The 18,024-nt window shown below is 29.7% G+C and overlaps 10 protein-coding genes across 10 annotated transcripts; 8 read left to right on the top strand and 2 right to left on the bottom strand.

The window, feature by feature from the left end:
* Positions 1-91: 91 nt before the first annotated feature.
* Positions 92-514, top strand: FMP46 (putative redox protein; the record flags this gene model as incomplete). The annotated part of the gene is made up of 1 exon (XM_064860922.1): positions 92-514. The coding sequence occupies one exon, from the start codon at positions 92-94 to the stop codon at positions 512-514; it is 423 nt and encodes a 140-aa protein (XP_064717939.1).
* A 679-nt stretch (positions 515-1,193) lies between these two features.
* Positions 1,194-2,528, top strand: NAP1 (histone chaperone NAP1; the record flags this gene model as incomplete). The annotated part of the gene is made up of 1 exon (XM_064860921.1): positions 1,194-2,528. The coding sequence occupies one exon, from the start codon at positions 1,194-1,196 to the stop codon at positions 2,526-2,528; it is 1,335 nt and encodes a 444-aa protein (XP_064717938.1).
* A 1,287-nt stretch (positions 2,529-3,815) lies between these two features.
* PLN1 (Pln1p) lies at positions 3,816-4,757 on the top strand (the record flags this gene model as incomplete). Its single annotated transcript, XM_064860920.1, has 1 exon — positions 3,816-4,757. The coding sequence occupies one exon, from the start codon at positions 3,816-3,818 to the stop codon at positions 4,755-4,757; it is 942 nt and encodes a 313-aa protein (XP_064717937.1).
* A 475-nt stretch (positions 4,758-5,232) lies between these two features.
* On the top strand, positions 5,233-6,069 carry PWA37_004431 (uncharacterized protein; the record flags this gene model as incomplete). Its single annotated transcript, XM_064860919.1, has 1 exon — positions 5,233-6,069. The coding sequence occupies one exon, from the start codon at positions 5,233-5,235 to the stop codon at positions 6,067-6,069; it is 837 nt and encodes a 278-aa protein (XP_064717936.1).
* A 167-nt stretch (positions 6,070-6,236) lies between these two features.
* On the bottom strand, positions 6,237-7,670 carry UIP5 (Uip5p; the record flags this gene model as incomplete). Its single annotated transcript, XM_064860918.1, has 1 exon — positions 6,237-7,670. One exon carries the CDS (start codon positions 7,668-7,670, stop codon positions 6,237-6,239), a length of 1,434 nt encoding a protein of 477 aa, XP_064717935.1.
* Positions 7,671-8,417: 747 nt separating this feature from the next.
* SHB17 (sedoheptulose-bisphosphatase) lies at positions 8,418-9,239 on the top strand (the record flags this gene model as incomplete). Its single annotated transcript, XM_064860917.1, has 1 exon — positions 8,418-9,239. One exon carries the CDS (start codon positions 8,418-8,420, stop codon positions 9,237-9,239), a length of 822 nt encoding a protein of 273 aa, XP_064717934.1.
* Positions 9,240-9,703: 464 nt separating this feature from the next.
* On the bottom strand, positions 9,704-10,771 carry UTH1 (SUN family protein UTH1; the record flags this gene model as incomplete). Its single annotated transcript, XM_064860916.1, has 1 exon — positions 9,704-10,771. The coding sequence occupies one exon, from the start codon at positions 10,769-10,771 to the stop codon at positions 9,704-9,706; it is 1,068 nt and encodes a 355-aa protein (XP_064717933.1).
* Positions 10,772-13,112: 2,341 nt separating this feature from the next.
* On the top strand, positions 13,113-14,276 carry KAE1 (tRNA N6-adenosine threonylcarbamoyltransferase; the record flags this gene model as incomplete). Its single annotated transcript, XM_064860915.1, has 1 exon — positions 13,113-14,276. One exon carries the CDS (start codon positions 13,113-13,115, stop codon positions 14,274-14,276), a length of 1,164 nt encoding a protein of 387 aa, XP_064717932.1.
* A 450-nt stretch (positions 14,277-14,726) lies between these two features.
* Positions 14,727-15,527, top strand: SPC34 (Spc34p; the record flags this gene model as incomplete). Its single annotated transcript, XM_064860914.1, has 1 exon — positions 14,727-15,527. One exon carries the CDS (start codon positions 14,727-14,729, stop codon positions 15,525-15,527), a length of 801 nt encoding a protein of 266 aa, XP_064717931.1.
* Positions 15,528-16,077: 550 nt separating this feature from the next.
* On the top strand, positions 16,078-17,973 carry PWA37_004425 (uncharacterized protein; the record flags this gene model as incomplete). Its single annotated transcript, XM_064860913.1, has 1 exon — positions 16,078-17,973. The coding sequence occupies one exon, from the start codon at positions 16,078-16,080 to the stop codon at positions 17,971-17,973; it is 1,896 nt and encodes a 631-aa protein (XP_064717930.1).
* Between the last annotated feature and the right edge of the window lie 51 nt (positions 17,974-18,024).

Below are 18,024 nucleotides of genomic sequence, written 5' to 3'. Positions count from 1 at the left end.
GCAACCCCAACTAAGGGGTTGGTTTAGATAATTATTGAATTAAGCATACTAATCTTCTTTACACAGAGCTGGTAAAACGAATATAAAAATCATGTCGATGTTTAGAACTTTGCAGAAACAAACACGGATAGTAACACTATTTGCCCATGACTTAGAAGTTAATAAAGTTGGTTCTAAGATACTAGAGTATTTAAAGAGTGATACCTCGAATAAATTCACAGTAGAAATATCGACACGTTTCCCAACTCAAGACCAATTAAAATATATGAATCAATTTGACACAGATGGCATTTTGGGACAACAAATTAAGTCCTTGGATACAGTAATGAATTTACCATCATTTGACTCTATATATGGATTGTCATTAAAAGACAGCATAAAGAGAGGTATTTGGAACCCAAAAAATTCATTATGGGTTGACTGGGAAAGACAACGATTGGGAAATAGCATCATATCTGTTAAAGAATATTTAAAAAATTTAGAGGCTGCTAAGGATGTAGAATCTAGGCTTTAAACCACACTTTCCCAAAAGGAAACAAGTATTTAAAAGTAATTGAAGGCTAAAAACAAAAAGATCCAATCTTCAAAAGTATTGTCCTTTACGTAATCTAATAATATATTTGGCTCTCCATGTATTCATAATATATATACATGTATATATCCATGTTCATTTCTTTTTTATATTCTTTTAATACATACCTCTATCGATATACCTTATTTGCAAAAGTGATAATATAATCCCATTGAAGTATGAGTGTGTAACTGGATCAAATGGGTCTGATGTCTTCGAAGAGAGTGGTATATAACAATAATCCTCTAACCGCTGAGATGCACTGCTGCATTATAAAAAATACCAAAAAGATTCTCCACAGCTCTCTTTGAAGTCACTAAAAGAAAAAGAAAAAAATTAAAATGAAAGAAACTCTATATAAGTAGTATATAATTTACCCTCTTTTTATCCGGATTAGGAAAAAGAAAATTTTTTTTTTTCTATCTTTCTTGGGAAAGTTTTAATGAAAGAAAGTATAAAATTCTAATAATGATACATTGTTCGTTCAGTTTGAATTGGCTTGAAACCATCTTCCTAATTGTTTTTAAAATACAATATTGTATACTAGTGGAGAGTTACTGAAAATACATATATAATCAACGTGATATAAGCACATCATACAAATACGTGTTTTAAAAAAGTCATGACATCACCAATTAAGACCAATACCAAACCAAAATCATCTATGAAAATAGATAATGCACCAACCCCACACAATACCCCTGCTAGTGTTTTAAATAACAGTTATTTGAGAAATGGAAATCCAGTTAAAAGCAATAATGATATTCCAACCACAATTAGTGAAGAAGATTTGCAAAGCGCGTTAGAAAATGTTAGTTTGGAAGAGAAGAGACATGCAATTAAAGAGGGAAATCCATTAAATGATCCAAATGTTTCTAGTCTTTTATTTCAATCTATTCAAGACAAGCTAGGTGATTTGATTGGCACAGACAGTGGATATTTGGACAATTTGTCGAATTCTGTTAAGGAAAGGATCCTAGGTTTAAAAAGTTTGCAAGTTGATTTATATGATTTAGAGAAACAGTTTCAGATTGAAATGTTTGAACTGGAGAATAAATATTTAAACCTTTATAAACCTTTGTACGAAAAGAGGTTTGAAATTGTTAATGGTTTGAAAGAACCAACAAAGGAGCAAATCATGATTGGACAGGAAAATGAAGACAGAATAGAAATATCTTCGGATAACTATAAGGATAATAAGAGTGATAATGAATCTAAGGATACTGTTAAAGGTATTCCTGCATTTTGGTTAACAGCATTAGAAAACTTGCCTATTGTTAATGAGACAATTACAGATCGTGATGCAGAAGTATTAAATTATTTGGAAGATATTAGAATTGAATATCTAACTGAGGGAAAACCAGGATTTAAATTAATCTTTAAATTCAATACTAAGGAAAATCCATTTTTCACAAATGAATATTTAGTCAAGACTTATTATTACCAAAGTGAGTTGGGCTATTCTGGTGATTTCATATATGACCATGCGGAAGGTGATGTCATTAATTGGACCAATAATGCATCTAATGTTACTGTTGAGGTAGAAATGAGAAAGCAAAGAAATAAGACAACAAAACAAGTTCGTACTATTGAGAAATTAACACCAATTGAATCCTTTTTCAACTTCTTTGATCCACCAAAGATGAATATTAATGCCAACGGTACCAATGATGAGGATGAGGATGAAGATAGCGATTTAGAAGCAAGATTGGCATTGGATTATTCTATTGGTGAACAATTGAAGGATAAATTGATCCCAAGGGCTGTAGATTGGTTTACTGGTACTGCTTTAGAATTCGAATATGATGAAGGCGTAGAAGATGAAGAAGATTATGACGAATATGATGAAGATGAACAAGAAGGAGATGACAACGATGATGATGATGAGTCGGATGATTTTGCACAAACATCTACTGGAAAAGCAGGTCAAGAAGCTCCAGAATGTAAACAATCATAGAGGATTACAATTTATTTTAAAAATGGGCAGAATATATTATTTTTTTAAGAAGGTGGCACAATAGGAAATTACAAAGCAATAAATAGATACGCTATATATATTATTAATACTAATTATTATTATTTAGAAAGTGATTTTCCTAATTGATACTACTTTCTTATTAATTGGTAAAAAAACTTTTTTTTTTGTACTTTTCTGGTTTTAATGGTTTTTTATTGCCTTTCCATATCATGGAAAATATAGTATATTAACATTATTTCAATTTATTATTTTTAAAAAGATTGCTTATTACTAAGGATTCTCAGGACATTTAGCATATTCGGGACATTCTTTAATTAACCCCGAGTGTATAGCATAGTTCTATTGTAACACTAGACCATCCAAAAGGGGTAATAATTAGGGCAGTGGAAGATTCTGCTAAAAATAATAAACAATAAAGAAAAACGAAAGCTGTTGCAAAAATATAAAACAAAATAAAAAAAAAAAAAAAACGGAGGGAGAAAAATAATTGATCATTTACTTTACAAAACAAAAGATGTAATATAAAATAATATAATAGATTATTTACAATAATCTTTCATTGTGTGGCATTTATGGTTGCCTATTTTATTTGTTCATATTACAATAAAAAAGCTGATAGAGATAGTGAAACACAAAATAATAATAATAATAATAATAATAATAATAATAATAATAATAATAATGTCCCTAATGATTTGTGTGATAAAGAATAAAAGAGATGTTTATTTGTTCTGTTCTTGTCATCTCTTCCCTCGAATGCAGAATATTTTTAGACAAAATCTGAACAACAACTGGCTATCATTATCAACATATAGATAATTAAAATAAATAAGTAGAATAAATAAGCAAATATTGGTATATGAATGGTATTTAATAGTATAACTAGCAATTGTTTACTTTGACCAAAAATAAAAAGTAATTAAAAACATTACAACCAGGCGTTCCAAGATGAAAAGAGGGGGCGGGGCGGGGGAGGGGGGATCAAATTATTTTAAAAAATCTTGTTGTCAATTCCATATTTCATATATCTCATTGTTTCCAATCATCTAATAAATATTATAAATAAAAGCATCTTTTTTAATTTAATTCTTTTTTTTCTTTTATCTTGTCGTTTTATTTTAATTTTTTTTTCCTTGCTTTTTTTAATCATTGCACCTTTAACTTCTTTCTTCTAACAGAGTGACGTAGCAGGACATTCTTTTACTATTATTACCTAGTTTGTTCTTTATTTGACATTATATTTATATTTATATCTAATATTTAGTTATGTCGAAGAAAACCCACAGCCATAACAGCAATACTATTAAAAACAAAATTAATACGAATACTGAACCTCCTACTAATGGTTCTGTCGGTACTGTTCCTATTATCAATCCCGAATTTCAATATTCCATGACTTCATCAAATACTTATAACGCTGTCCAGAATACTGATAAGAAACATCATTCTGCTACTTTAAATGAAATTAGTAAATATCCAATAGTTAAAGACACTCTAAATAGATTGAATAATTTACCCTTATTTAAAAAATTGTATAATCAAACTTTAGTTATTTCTGAAAATATTTGGAAATCAAACAATTTTTTACAATCAAATAATTTTATACAAAATATATTCCAAAAAATATTGACTTTTTTAACTAAATTAGATAATTTGTTAGCTATTTTGATCTTTAATAAAGGTATCGATAATTTTATTGACACGTTAAATAATAAAAAGAATGGAACTTTTGGTATTTGGATTTTATGGTTTTTTATTGATTATTTGGCTAATTGTTCAAACCATATCCTTAAAGAATTAGTTATGAAGCCATTGAACCTATCTTATAATACTAAGCCACCAGCTACATCCTTTTCATCCGATAATACAATTAATAGTAACAACACTTTACCACACCTAACTGAATTAACTTCTACTACCCTAAATTTGTCTAAAGATATTCAAAACAAAGTGCACAACGATATATTAGAACCAACGAAAGATAATATTAAGAAACACTTTGATTTATACATAAAACCGACTGTAGACCAAGCAAAGGAAACTTATAAAACTGTATCTGATAAATACGAGGCAAAACTGAAAGAAAATGATAAATCTATACCCAAGACTATTTATTCTACTGGTTTGGACATCGGCAATGAGACTATTGAAAAATTAAATAAATTTACCCATAAAAACAAAGTCGAAATCTCTACAACAAAAGATTGAGATAAATTTATATCCTTTTAATAGGATATCATTGTTTTGTATTATTGTTTCAATTTTTTAACTTCTTTTTTACACACATACACATACACACTCTCTATATATATACTTGTACAGATTCAAGTACATAAGAAAATCTATATACCTACCTATTTGTCTAATGAAAAATTTACATTTGTTGGATATTTGTTTATTTGTTTATTTTTCTTCAATATAACGTTTCACTTCTATTTTTATAAATTTCTTAGAAATATAAATCAAAAAAAAGTAAAATAAAATAATACAAAATAAAATAACATATATATATATATAGAGCTTTACACATTATACAATTATATTCGATAATAATAATACTTTTGATTAAAGATAAGTGGTTGAAATTTTTTGAATAAATTAAAAATATTTAAAAACAAAGACTTTTTCATTTAAATTGTTCCCTGTAGAAAATAAAATATAGATTAATAACCATAGGGGTATAATGAGTCCTAGAAATAAACTTATAAATAATAACATTATAAATAATATTAGTCATAATAGTAATAATGAGGATAATGTAAAACAAATGAATACGAAAACTAATAGTAGTGGGAAGAAAAACAAATTATCCTTCTGGATGAGAAAGATTATCTTATCAACTAACACTAATAACACCTCCTCCTCTTCTTCTCCTGTAATGAATAATAGTGGTTATGGTTCCAAAAATGAACTTCGAAATGGTACAACTCTTCAAAAATCTAAAAATAATTCTCGATTTAGCAAAGGTATTGAAAACAACCCTTTGGATGTTCGACTCGATAAGAATAGTCGAGATGTAGAAAAAAATAACAGAAATTATGATAATAATATAGATAGTGATTTAGGGAGTTCAGACGTATACACTACAACTACAAATTTATCGATTAAACCAATTTTTCATAAGGATGATTTAAACATTAATACTGTTGAATCAATATCAAATGATACTTTGACTACAATGACCAATTCAATAAAGAAATTACAATGGGATAATGAACCAGAAAGATGTAAAACTGAGAATATAACAACAATTAACAATAACACTACTAATGCTAATACTAATAATACTAGTAATAATGATATTTCCTCGATGATTCCCATGATTTCATTTTATTCAGCATCTGTGAGATCGCCTTCAATGTTTTCAGATATTAATTCAATTCAATCAACTAGACCCACTATTATGTCAATAAAAACTATGGAAACAAATTCCAGTGTTATGGCAATCCCCCCTGCAAGTATAATTGATAGAGCAAGACCGACAAGTAATCCAGAGTCTTCAATACCTCATAGTTCATAGTGTGGAAATATACGAATATGCATAATTAATTATTTACATATAAATCTATATATATGTGTGTATATGAGTGCATATAAATGCGTGTATGTGAACATGCACTTCATATCTACTCTAAATACATTAATCATATTTAAAGAACAAGTTATGTTTTGTTGCCCTTCAAGATATTATATTGGTAACAAAGAACCTTTTAACGATTTTTTGAATTTCTTAGATTGTATTTTCTTCCAGTGTTTTTTACTAACTCTGACATAGATTGAAAACAAATATAATGTTATCATAATGAAAACAATAGCCATCCATTTAAATATTGATTGAAGGAATTTCCATAATGAAGAATCATATTTTGAATCCTTTTGACAATATAGTTTAGTATGAGATAACGGTTTGAGATTCATCAATTTACTTGTTTCTTGTAAGTGATTCTCATATATTGGCTGCGAGTTAATCATTTTCCAGCGAGTAAAAGAATCTTTTTCATTTGTTATTTGTTCATGGAATTCTTTTAATAAAAAATTTTCCCATTCTTTATAGTGATTGAAATCGTATAAATCCTCTTGATTTATATCATTATCCCAATGAAATTCATTTGTTTTAATACGAAATAGTTCCACAGTTTCAGTCAAGTCACCATTCAATGCACCCATTCCAATAAATCTTTGTCCTGTTTTTTCATTTTTAGGTAAAAATATTAGTTGTGTTTCTGTGTCTGGCAAATTATTATTTGAAAATAATTCAATCCAATAATTACCCACATTTTCATATCGAATATCGATTTTCAGAAAAGATATTGACTCAATGTAAATAATCCTTAAACAAATCATATCTCCTTGAAGCACATTTTTTCTCAATTTAATATGATCTTTATTCAATCTTCGAACGGTACTTTTTGAACCATCTGAATCAATGTCATAAAAATCTTCTTGTGGATTAGAATTAAGAAAAATATCTAAGAAAGGAACATATTCCTTATTTTTTGAATCGTTAGCAAATGTATCTAACACAAGTGATAATCCAGGTAAATTTTTAGGAAATCCCATCATTGAAATATCGTTAGGTAAAACACCACCTGAATTAATTATATATTGTCTACGAGCAAAGGAAGAAGTTAAATCTTTTAACAAAAATCCATTTTGTGATGTGAGAATAAAACTGATGCCATCACCTACTTTTCCCAAACTATTTTCTGCATATGATAATTTAAAAACAAATTCAATCTCAAAATCATTTATTGCATTATCTCCTATTCCATTTGATATTATAGAACCATGAGTATGTGGGATATTTTTAGAAGTCAATTTTATACTCCGATCATTTTTTATCTGAGTAGATCCACCTATGTACCAATATTTATTGATTTTATCTAAATAAGGTGGAGATAAAGATGCATCATTATTCGGTATTTTAATAATTTTAGATTTATGCTGATACATGATATAACTATTAATGTGAAATGGATCAATTATTTGGTTACCATTATAATTAGTTTTATAATCATTATTATAACTCAAAGGTATGGTATTAGATTGATGGCAAATCAAAAAAAGTAAAATCACAATCAATGCTAATAAGAATTTCTTTACCTGTTCATTATTTTGCATATTTAGAGGAAATACTGACACTAGAAAAAAATAGCGATCACCAGTGATAAAACTGTATATATATATGTATGTGAAACTTTGATTAAAAAAAGATAAGTGGAGTAAAGTTCAAGACGGTTAAAGTTAGTCTAAGTTTGTTGATTAACCTGACACAAAAATTAGTAATGCTAATAATAGTAATAGTTTATATAATGTATTATATCTTTTCAAATGCCTTGTTTTAGAAGTATCCAATATTGCCTGTTTTATTTTCTTCCTGTATCACCACTACTTGTCTTTTATTTTCTGAATAGTCTAAACCACATCTAATCTATAATTTCTTGATATGGTCATGTTTTAGCATCTTAGGCATTTTCCAAATAAGTAGGAAAAGATTGATTAATTAATGCTTTACCCATTTATTACGATTGCACTTGTTACCTCCGAGCTTATCTCCATTTCTTGATGAAAGTTTGAAATTTTTTTTGGTCATTTTTTTTACTTTTTTTGCGAATTTTCAATGACTATTTTCCTCGAGAAATCTGACTTTAGTGAGACTCTGAAAAATATAAATAAACAGACAAACAAATAAATATAAAAATGACTATTTATTTTAGTTTATTAACAAATGATTTTCTGTTTTGTTTTTGGTCGTTCGGGCTAAACTGAGTTGGTTTTTTCACCAAATTGAATTTGTTCTATTCCACCAAAAATATAAACTAGATTGGAAAATCCTTAGAGCAGGTAGACATAAAGCCATACAACAAAATGAAGGCTCCAACTCCAAGATGTATTATCATTAGACATGGTCAAACTGAATGGTCCAAATCTGGCCAGTACACAGGATTAACTGACTTGCCATTAACTCCATATGGTGTTGGACAAATGAAGAGAACTGGTGAATCCATTTTCCAAAACAACAAATTCATTGATCCATCTCATATTACTTATGTGTTCACTTCTCCAAGAACACGTGCCCGTGAGACAGTTGACCTTGTTTTAAGTTCATTGAGCGAAGAACAAAAAAAACACATCCGTATTGTTGTTGATGATGACTTGCGAGAATGGGAATATGGTGACTATGAAGGATTATTAACTCATGAAATTGTCAAATTAAGGAAATCCCGTGGTCTAGATCAAGATAAACCTTGGAACATTTGGAGAGATGGTTGTGAAAATGGTGAATCCACTCAAGAGATCGGTCTTAGATTATCTCGTGTCATTGCTAGAATCCAAAACTTACACAGATTACACCAATCAGAGAATAGACCATCGGATATTTTAGTCTTTGCACATGGTCATGCGCTACGTTATTTTGCTGCACTTTGGTTTAAACTTGGTGAGGAGAAATTAGTGGAAACTGAAAAGGAAAAAAGCAATCCAAAATCTTATGAAGATAGTACTATTCCTTATGTGGCTCTAGAAAAATACAGATATTTGATTGATAATCCAAAGTTCTTGTTAGATGCTGGTGGTATTGGTGTTTTATCTTATGCTCACCATAACATTGACGAGCCATCGTTGGCTTTGGCTGGTGCCTTTATATGTCCACCAGAAGAGGAATCTCAGCATGGAGATGTAATAGCTTAAGTAAGGTAGCAAAGAGAAGTAGAAAGTTTTATTTACAACTTTCTTTTATTTTTGAGTTATCATATTTAAAATTTTGTTTTACCTATTAGCGAATGTTTTACGGTTTCTTAATGGTACAATATACGATTAGAATCTTGTTTATTTGAAAAATAATTTTATAATACATATAGAGATATAGATATTTAATAAATAAAGTAACACTAAATGTTGTGATAATATTATGAAGATTAAAAAAATGATAATACATAATCATACAATATATATATATATATTGAAAACGAACGAAGGGGACATATTATGGCCCCATAATGGGTATAACAATTAAAATTTTAAAAATGACAAAAAAGTGATAAAAATGACAATAATGACAGATGAAAAAAAAAAAATAATGCAGAGGTAAGACACATATATGTGTATATATATATACTGTCCTCATTCATTTTTTTTCCATGATATGCTGTTTCTTAATAGAAAATAAAGCTTGCAGTACCAGAGGTAACAGTGACAGTACAACCATCAGAACCATTTTCATTGTAATTACCATTTTCATAGTAACATTCTCCAGCAATTGCACCACCTTCATTAGCCACAATCTTGACGTTGAAATTTGGTGGAGTTTTGTTATTTGGGTTTGGAATGATAGATAAATAAGTAAGACCGTTAGTGTAACCTGCACCAAGAACCACTGGAGCCCAGTTACCCACACCGAAACCTTCTTCACCCCAAATACATCCATCTTCTACAGAGACACCAGCGTTGTTGACATAATATTGAGTGGATGTCTTTTGGCCATTCCATTTGTAATAAGAATCTTCATCAACCACAGAGATGACATTGGAAGAACCAGCACCAACTAAAGTTGGAACATTCATGTTTTCAGAACCTGGATAGTCTGTTCTACACATAGCGATATCTTTGTCGACTTTGTTGACAACGATAGTAGAGTTATGGCCCCATTCACACAAATAAGGGGTATCAGTGTTGGAACGGTATAAGTAACCATCCTTACAGTATAAACCACCGACTGATCTTCCATCAGATGGTTGCTCAGATGGCCATTGGGTCTTAGACATACCCGGTTGACAAGCATAGGAACAGTAGAACCCATCTTTACATTCAGTGGAAGTAGAACCGTCTAAAGCCATCACAGAGGTCCAACCACCAAAACCGATCCAGTCAACAGGGATCACACCTTGACCAGATGGGAATTCAGAACACTTAATGGTACCATCTTTAAATTCTTCTGTTGGATTCTCATAATCTTTCAAATCGCCACTGATAACAGAAACACCGGAAGAGGTAGCGGTGCTAGTACCTACCAGAGTTGTAGTAGTTGCAGTAGCAGGAGAAACTGGTGTAGTAGTTTCGATAGGAGTCGTAGGAGCAACAATTTGACCAGCCTCGTCGACTAATTCAGTGACAGTAACTACAGCTCGTTTTTCCTGACGATTGTGACGATCAGTATGGTGTAAAGCAGGAGCTGCAGATGCAAAAGTTAAAGTAGATAATGACAATAAGTTTGATAACTTCATTATGATAATAATAGTAAATAATTTTATGAAAAGATAGACTAAATTAAATGAATGGAAAGTGATAAGTTAAAACCAAAAATCAATAATGATAAATTAAGGAACGACTATAGTTAAATAGAAGAAATAAAACAGTTTAAATAAATGAGTGTAGAGAGTACAGACTGGTACCTTTGTTGGGAATGAAATGAAAAAAAAAGATTAAATAGTGTTAACTTTTTATTTATTAAAAGAGTGACTTAGTATTTTTTTTTTGGATTTTTGCTTGTTATGCAGTAGTTTTTTCTTGATTGATATAGTATTTCGATAATGAAGAATAGAAAAAAGAGTATTTATATTATGTTTCTTTAGAAAAAAGAAGAAAAAAGAGAATACAAGTTGCAAGGAAAGTATTAAAACTTTTAATTTTGATTTAAATATAAACAAAAAGAATGAGGAGAGGAGAAAAAAAGTAAGAATAGATCTAAATTTTGCTAAAAAAGGAAATTATTTTAGATAAAAATAAATCTAGGCGACATTATAAAACGGATGTCAAATTTGAGAAGTATACAATGACAATACCGAAAACGAGGGTTGTTACAAACAAGTTTCAGTGGAAGAGAGAAAAAAAGCGAAGGAAAGAGCATGCTACAAGACTAAGAAAACGCAGTAAAGCAATACAAAATTAAATGACGCCTGTGGGGAAACATACTGGACTAAAAAGGTTGCACGAAAAGAGCAGGCCACTAGTTGCTCCTCGAAACAGAAAATTCATGAACCACAACATTGATCTCTTTCTAACCTCGATTATGTTGCATATATTTATACCTTTCCTACGCCTTGCTGTCTTGATCCATTTTTTTTTTGTATTTTTTTTTTTCCTTCTCAATGTTTGAAATGAAATACAATATAAGAAAGAAAAAAAAAACTCTTTTGTTTGTTGACAGATTACCCAATCGACAATAATTCCCGATTGGGTAAAGAAAGTCTCGAGCCAATTTGTTTTCCTAAAAAGGTAATAATATAATACGACAGAATACTATACCGGACATCCAGACACCCAACACTGCATAATCCCATATTCATTTTTCAACAACTATAGTTGTTGAAATTATTATTGCCGTTTTAGGAAAAGTTATTGCTTTGAAGTTGAGAATTTCAATCTTATTTCACCTTATTCCATTTTAAGGTTTCCATCTAGTGTCATGAGAAGTAAATAACAATAGTTCTTTTCAAAAAAGCTTTCCTCATTTGTATTTTGTTTCTTTTTTTCTTTCTCTTTATTCATTTTTCTTTGAGCAGGATGTAACAGAAATCGATGAGCCCCACCAATGTGGTTTTAACAAGAAGGTATAATATACATAAGGACAAAGATGTCAGTAATTCCGGTTTTTTCTTTTCTTTCTTTCTTTTTTCATTTTGATTATTGATCCACTTTATATGCAATTTTATTTTATTTTTTTTTTGCTCTTGATTAGTTAAAACTAGACAAAAAGTAGTGTTATAATTAAGGATCATAATTGTTGTAATTTACCATATTCCTCTAGCTGAAACAAACTTGTGTTTTTTCTTTTCTTTTCTTTTTTCCTTTTTGTTTTTCATTATTATTACTGTTGTTCTGTTCATTTCTTATACAAGAAGATTTTAGGTTCTTGACAACATATTTATGCTATTTCTCTGTATCTTTTCTTTTGCGAAAGTTTTAACATGAAGCTTTAAGTGACGAAATTAGTTAAAAAATAAAAAGAAAAGAAAAGAAAAAAGTAAATTGATAGGAGTTTTTACCATCTTAAAATTCTATACTGTTCATAGACATAATTAAAAAAATAGGACACATCTTAATTAAACTACAGATGAATTAGTGCAACCAAATAGCAGTTCCAAAGGATTTTGATAAACTGATATATATGTTAAAAATAAACTAGCCAATTTGTATGGCATCTTCAAAAGTACTAATTTACCGGTGGTTTTTGGTAATGGTCTGACTTTTGCTCTTGTGATATCACTAATTATAACAGTTTTAGTCATTTTCTTTTTTATCTAACTGTTAAGGAGAAGGACTATCTATGTCAATATCTTAAAAGAAATTTTTTTTTTCTTATTAATTTTTTTTTTGGTTTTTTTTTTATAACTATTGTAAAAAAAAATAAAGAGAAATTCAAATAAACAATTCTCTAGACAAAGAAATAAACTAGAGAAAAACACAAAAGAGGAATAGCTATGAGTATCTCAAAACACTTTAGATAATATTGTTATTGTTGTACCTTCCTCTCTCTAATCAGAATTTTTAAGTAGACAACAGTATATTGTTAATAACAATAATAACAAAAAGAATAAGATTAAGATTAAGAATAATATATAGATTATGGTCAATTTAAACTCTATTCCAACAAAAAACAATCGTGGTTATTATATAGCTATTGGATTAGAAGGCTCTGCAAATAAACTTGGTGTAGGTATAATCAAACAACCAGTCCTTCCGACTCTTTTAGAAGGTGACAATTCGCACAAATGTCAGTCGGAGATTTTAGCTAATATAAGAGACACGTATGTAACACCTCCAGGTGAGGGTTTCTTACCAAGAGACACTGCAAGACATCATCGTAATTGGTGTGTACGACTAATCAAACAGGCTTTGAAACAAGCTAGATTGACTGATCCAAGAAATGATGTTGATGTGATTTGTTTCACCAAGGGACCAGGAATGGGCGCCCCATTACATTCTGTAGCTGTGGTAGCTAGAACTTGTTCTTTACTATGGGATGTGCCTTTAGTCGGGGTCAATCATTGTATTGGGCATATCGAGATGGGTAGAGAAATAACCGGTGCATCCAATCCTGTGGTATTATATGTAAGTGGAGGTAATACCCAAGTGATTGCATATTCAGAAAATAGATATCGAATCTTTGGGGAAACTTTAGATGTTGCAGTTGGGAATTGTCTTGACCGTTTTGCAAGAACTTTGAAGATATCAAATTCACCATCTCCTGGCTACAATATCGAGCAACTAGCTAAGAAATGTAAGAATAAAAATGAGTTGGTTGAATTACCTTACACAGTGAAGGGGATGGATTTGTCGATGAGTGGTATTTTGGCTTATATTGACTCATTAGCAAAAGATCTTTTCAAAGGCAACAAAAAAAATAAACTTTTATTTGATCCAAAGACTGGTGAACAAAAAGTAACAGTAGAGGATTTGTGTTATTCTTTGCAAGAAAATTTATTTGCTATGTTAATAGAAATTACAGAACGTGCCATGGCCCATGTTAATTCTTCACATGTACTAATTGTAGGCGGTGTTGGTTGTAATTTAAGATTACAAGAAATGATGGCACAAATGTGTCATGATAGAGCCAATGGAGAGGTGTATGCCACAGATGAAAGATTTTGTATCGATAACGGTGCTATGATTGCTCAAGCTGGTCTTCTACAGTTTCGAATGGGTGACATAATAAAGGATCTTTCTGAAACTGTAGTGCTTCAAAAATTTAGAACTGATGAAGTTTATGTTTCTTGGCGTAAAACATAGATCTAACTTTTTTCAACTCTCTTTATTTTCTACTTTGTTCAATATATATGTATATATATAAGAGTATGTTTGTAGATATATCGCTATATATATGTATACTTAAGAATGTATTAATGACAAAGATTAAGATCACTCTATGTTTATTTGATAAAATGAAGGCATAAATTTCGTAGTAAACAAAAAATTCTATATCTTGTTTGTTTTTCTTGGGAGATAAGAAAAAAAAATGATAAGTAGAAAAAAAAAAAGATTAGTGCAACTGTGAGATAGTTATGGTAAACAAAGAAAAGAAAAAGAAGGTGAAGCAACACCAAGCCTTCATAGGAATAAAAGTAATTTGGTGTATATAATATCAATCTTTTCTTCACAACAAGAACAAAGGTATTTGAAGAGTACATTAAAAGAGAATTTTTGTTTTCTTTTTGTTTAACTTTATTCTGTTTGTTAATAATGGATCAATCACTACATGCATTATTAGACGATATTAACAAAGCTGCAGATGGTTTATCAGCACAATATTTTAAACCGCCAGGTATCTTTCATAATGCAATTGTTAAACATTTGACTACTGATAGTGTTATTGATTTTACAAAGATATTAAGAGATACTAAGGATCGTGAATCTTCCATGTTTAGAATTGATAAAGGTGTGGTGAAAAGAAAGGATAGCAAAGAGGGTATATTTGATTATTTATCTGAAAGGGAATCAAGACAAAGGAAAAACAGGAACTTGCGTATCCTAGAGCCTATACCGGTTATACAAATCCCAAAAAATTTTTACCTAGAACAACAACGGTTAGAATTATCTAATTCTGTAGAGATTGACAATTTAAGAAAGTTGTATAATCCTAATACAAATAATACTACAAGAAGCCAATATTCTCAATTATTGTCCAGATTTTCAAATGACGAAAATGCCAAAAGGTTATTAATCTCTTTGTTCCAAGGAAGTGTAATCATTGAAGATAACATTCCAATGGAAACGGTTATAAATATATTAAACGAGATTAACAACTTGTGGCCTGGTTCTAAATCTAATCTAACACAACAAGAAATGTCTAAGCAGTATTTGAAACTTCAAGAGATGAAAGTTACGCTAGAGAAACAAATACAAGAGCAAGAAACAAAAATGATGGAGAATTCAGCTAACGATATTCAACAACTAATTCAAGAGAAACATAAAGAATTGCAAGAATTGGAGAAACTGATTATACAGAAAAAAATGAAAAATGTAAATGAAACCACGTCTTAAAAAGAGGATTTGCTGATAAAACCAGTAATGAGAAGAATAATAAGGTGAAAGAAATGAGCATGAATAGACGGATATGTCTTACCTAATAATACTATCACTGTTATTTATCATAATGATAGCTTCAAACACTAATACTAGCAACACTATGATAGTTGTAAATATATATCTATACTATTTCCTATTTGGGAAATGTAGATCAAAAGATCAGATAGTAAGTTTTTTTCTTTCTATAAAATAGAAAGTAATAATCATAAAGTTGATTGTTCACTTACTTTATATATACATACACTTATGTGTATGTATATAACGTATATACATGCATAGAGATACGGAATAGCCGGAATTTAAAATGTAGATTAGTGAGTTTTAGATTATATATAATTACTTTATACCAGTGTGTTTGTATACATATCCAACAATAAGTTCATTATAGTACAATACTTTACTATTGCTATTTATTAATTTCTTTTTTTTGTTCTATATTTTTTATTTCTGGTATATATTATCAATTGTTGAAAAGTGTAGAGGTCAAATATTGGTTTATCAAAAAATGGTAAGTCCTAGATCATACTTACAAAATATAGTTGGTATTACATTGCAAGAGTCCAAAAACAAAAATAAAATACCTAATAATAATAATGCAGAACCATTGGATAATTGTCAGGAGTTTTTTGACTCTTCATATCTGAATTCGAAAACTATTTTTAACTATCTAACGCATATTGGCGATAGTTTATTACAAAATATCCCAAATAAAAATCATCTTAATGAATTTCCCTCGGATTCTACAATTTCCTTTTTAAATGATGAAGTTACACCATCATTGTACCAAATGTTTCAATTACTTCTACCTGTCATGAATCAAATACAATCTAATAAAAAAAATGTGATAAATGGAAATGATGCAAACGATATTTTGCAATATTATAATATTAACTTACCTGAGAATATAAAACTGGGAAATATAAACAGATCCTATTCTATAAATGTATTAAATGAATATTCTAAAGAGGTACTTATGTTTCTAGATGATATCAAACTACGAATAAACTCAACAAAAAGTGATATCCAGACCATTGATTCAAAAATTGAAAAATTACAAAAACTGAAGCAAGGTCTGAATCATAGAATATCTTTACTTAATCAAAATAAAATAACACTGGACGACATTGTGTTGGCTATAAAGACTAGAAAAGATTTTGTTAAAGAGTATAATCTTTTTAATAAAGAAGAGAATAACTGCGATGAAGATTTACTTAACAGATATCTTTCAGAAGCTAAGAGTTCTATAGATTTATATGGTTCCAATATTTATGAGAAGTCTGATAGTTTACCGTCGAAATCAGATATAGGTTCACCTTTATTATCTCAGAATTTTATTCCTGATACATCTAGTGACGTTATGTCTAATAATGGCTCACTGTCTCAGTTTTATGATGGACCACATAGAAAACAAAGATATATATCTGTATCCTTACACGAAATATACCAACCTGGTTCTACAGTTGCTATGTTCAAAAAGGCTCATAATGATGGTATAACATGTCTAGATTTTGATTTCCCCTTTGGAACAATGATAACAGCCGGTTATATGGACCACACTATGAAGATATGGGATTTGTCTGATAGGAAGCAGATTGGGATCTTAGAAGGCCATAACGCTAGTGTTACATGTATTCAAATGGATTCTAGTTTCAATTTAGTTATCAGTGGTGCTAAAGATGCAACTGTGAGGCTTTGGAACCTAGATTTGGCTACTGAAGAAGGTAAGAACAATGGAATCAAGTTGAATAAGCCTACTTGTCTTCACTCGTTTGATTTGCATAGAGGAGAAATAAATGCACTATCATTAGATCGTGAAACTTTAGTGAGTGCATCCAGAGATAAAACGATTAAGCAATGGGATTTGAAATCGGGAAAGTGTGTTCAAAATTTAGACATTACATTTTCTTCTATAAAGACTTCCAAAGTAGATTACCAATCATTTTCTTTATTAGATCCTCCCATTGTTGGTGCGTTGCAATGTTTTGAAACTGCATTAGCTACAGGCACAAGGGATGGAATGATAAGGCTATGGGATTTACGTGTAGGTAAGGTAATCAGAGCTATTCCAGCACACAATGGGGCAGTCACAGCCTTGAATTTTGATTCTACCCATTTAATAACCGGTTCTACCGATCAAACTGTAAAATTATGGGATTTACGTTCCAAGAATGAATTAGACAATATTTCATTTGAATTGCCTGTCTCTAATGTTCATTTGGACAGTCAACGTATAATAGTTTCTACATCAGCTGAAACATCTATCTATGATAGGATTAGTTGTCAACAAGTCGACTGTATACAATCTTCCAATTATACATCCACGGTTTCTGCAACTCAATATAAGGACAAGTACTTAATTGAGGGACATAGTAATGGAGATATTACTGTTTTGTCTGTATGAAGAACATAATTAGGTGTGTTATAGCAAAAAATTTAAAATTAGATATAAAAT

Source organism: Arxiozyma heterogenica (genome assembly GCF_036370985.1).
Source record: "Arxiozyma heterogenica strain weizmannii chromosome Unknown scaffold_5, whole genome shotgun sequence".
Classification (NCBI taxonomy): domain Eukaryota; kingdom Fungi; phylum Ascomycota; class Saccharomycetes; order Saccharomycetales; family Saccharomycetaceae; genus Arxiozyma; species Arxiozyma heterogenica.
The sequence above is the reverse complement of the archived record's forward strand: the minus strand, read 5'-3'. Positions and strand labels throughout refer to the sequence as shown.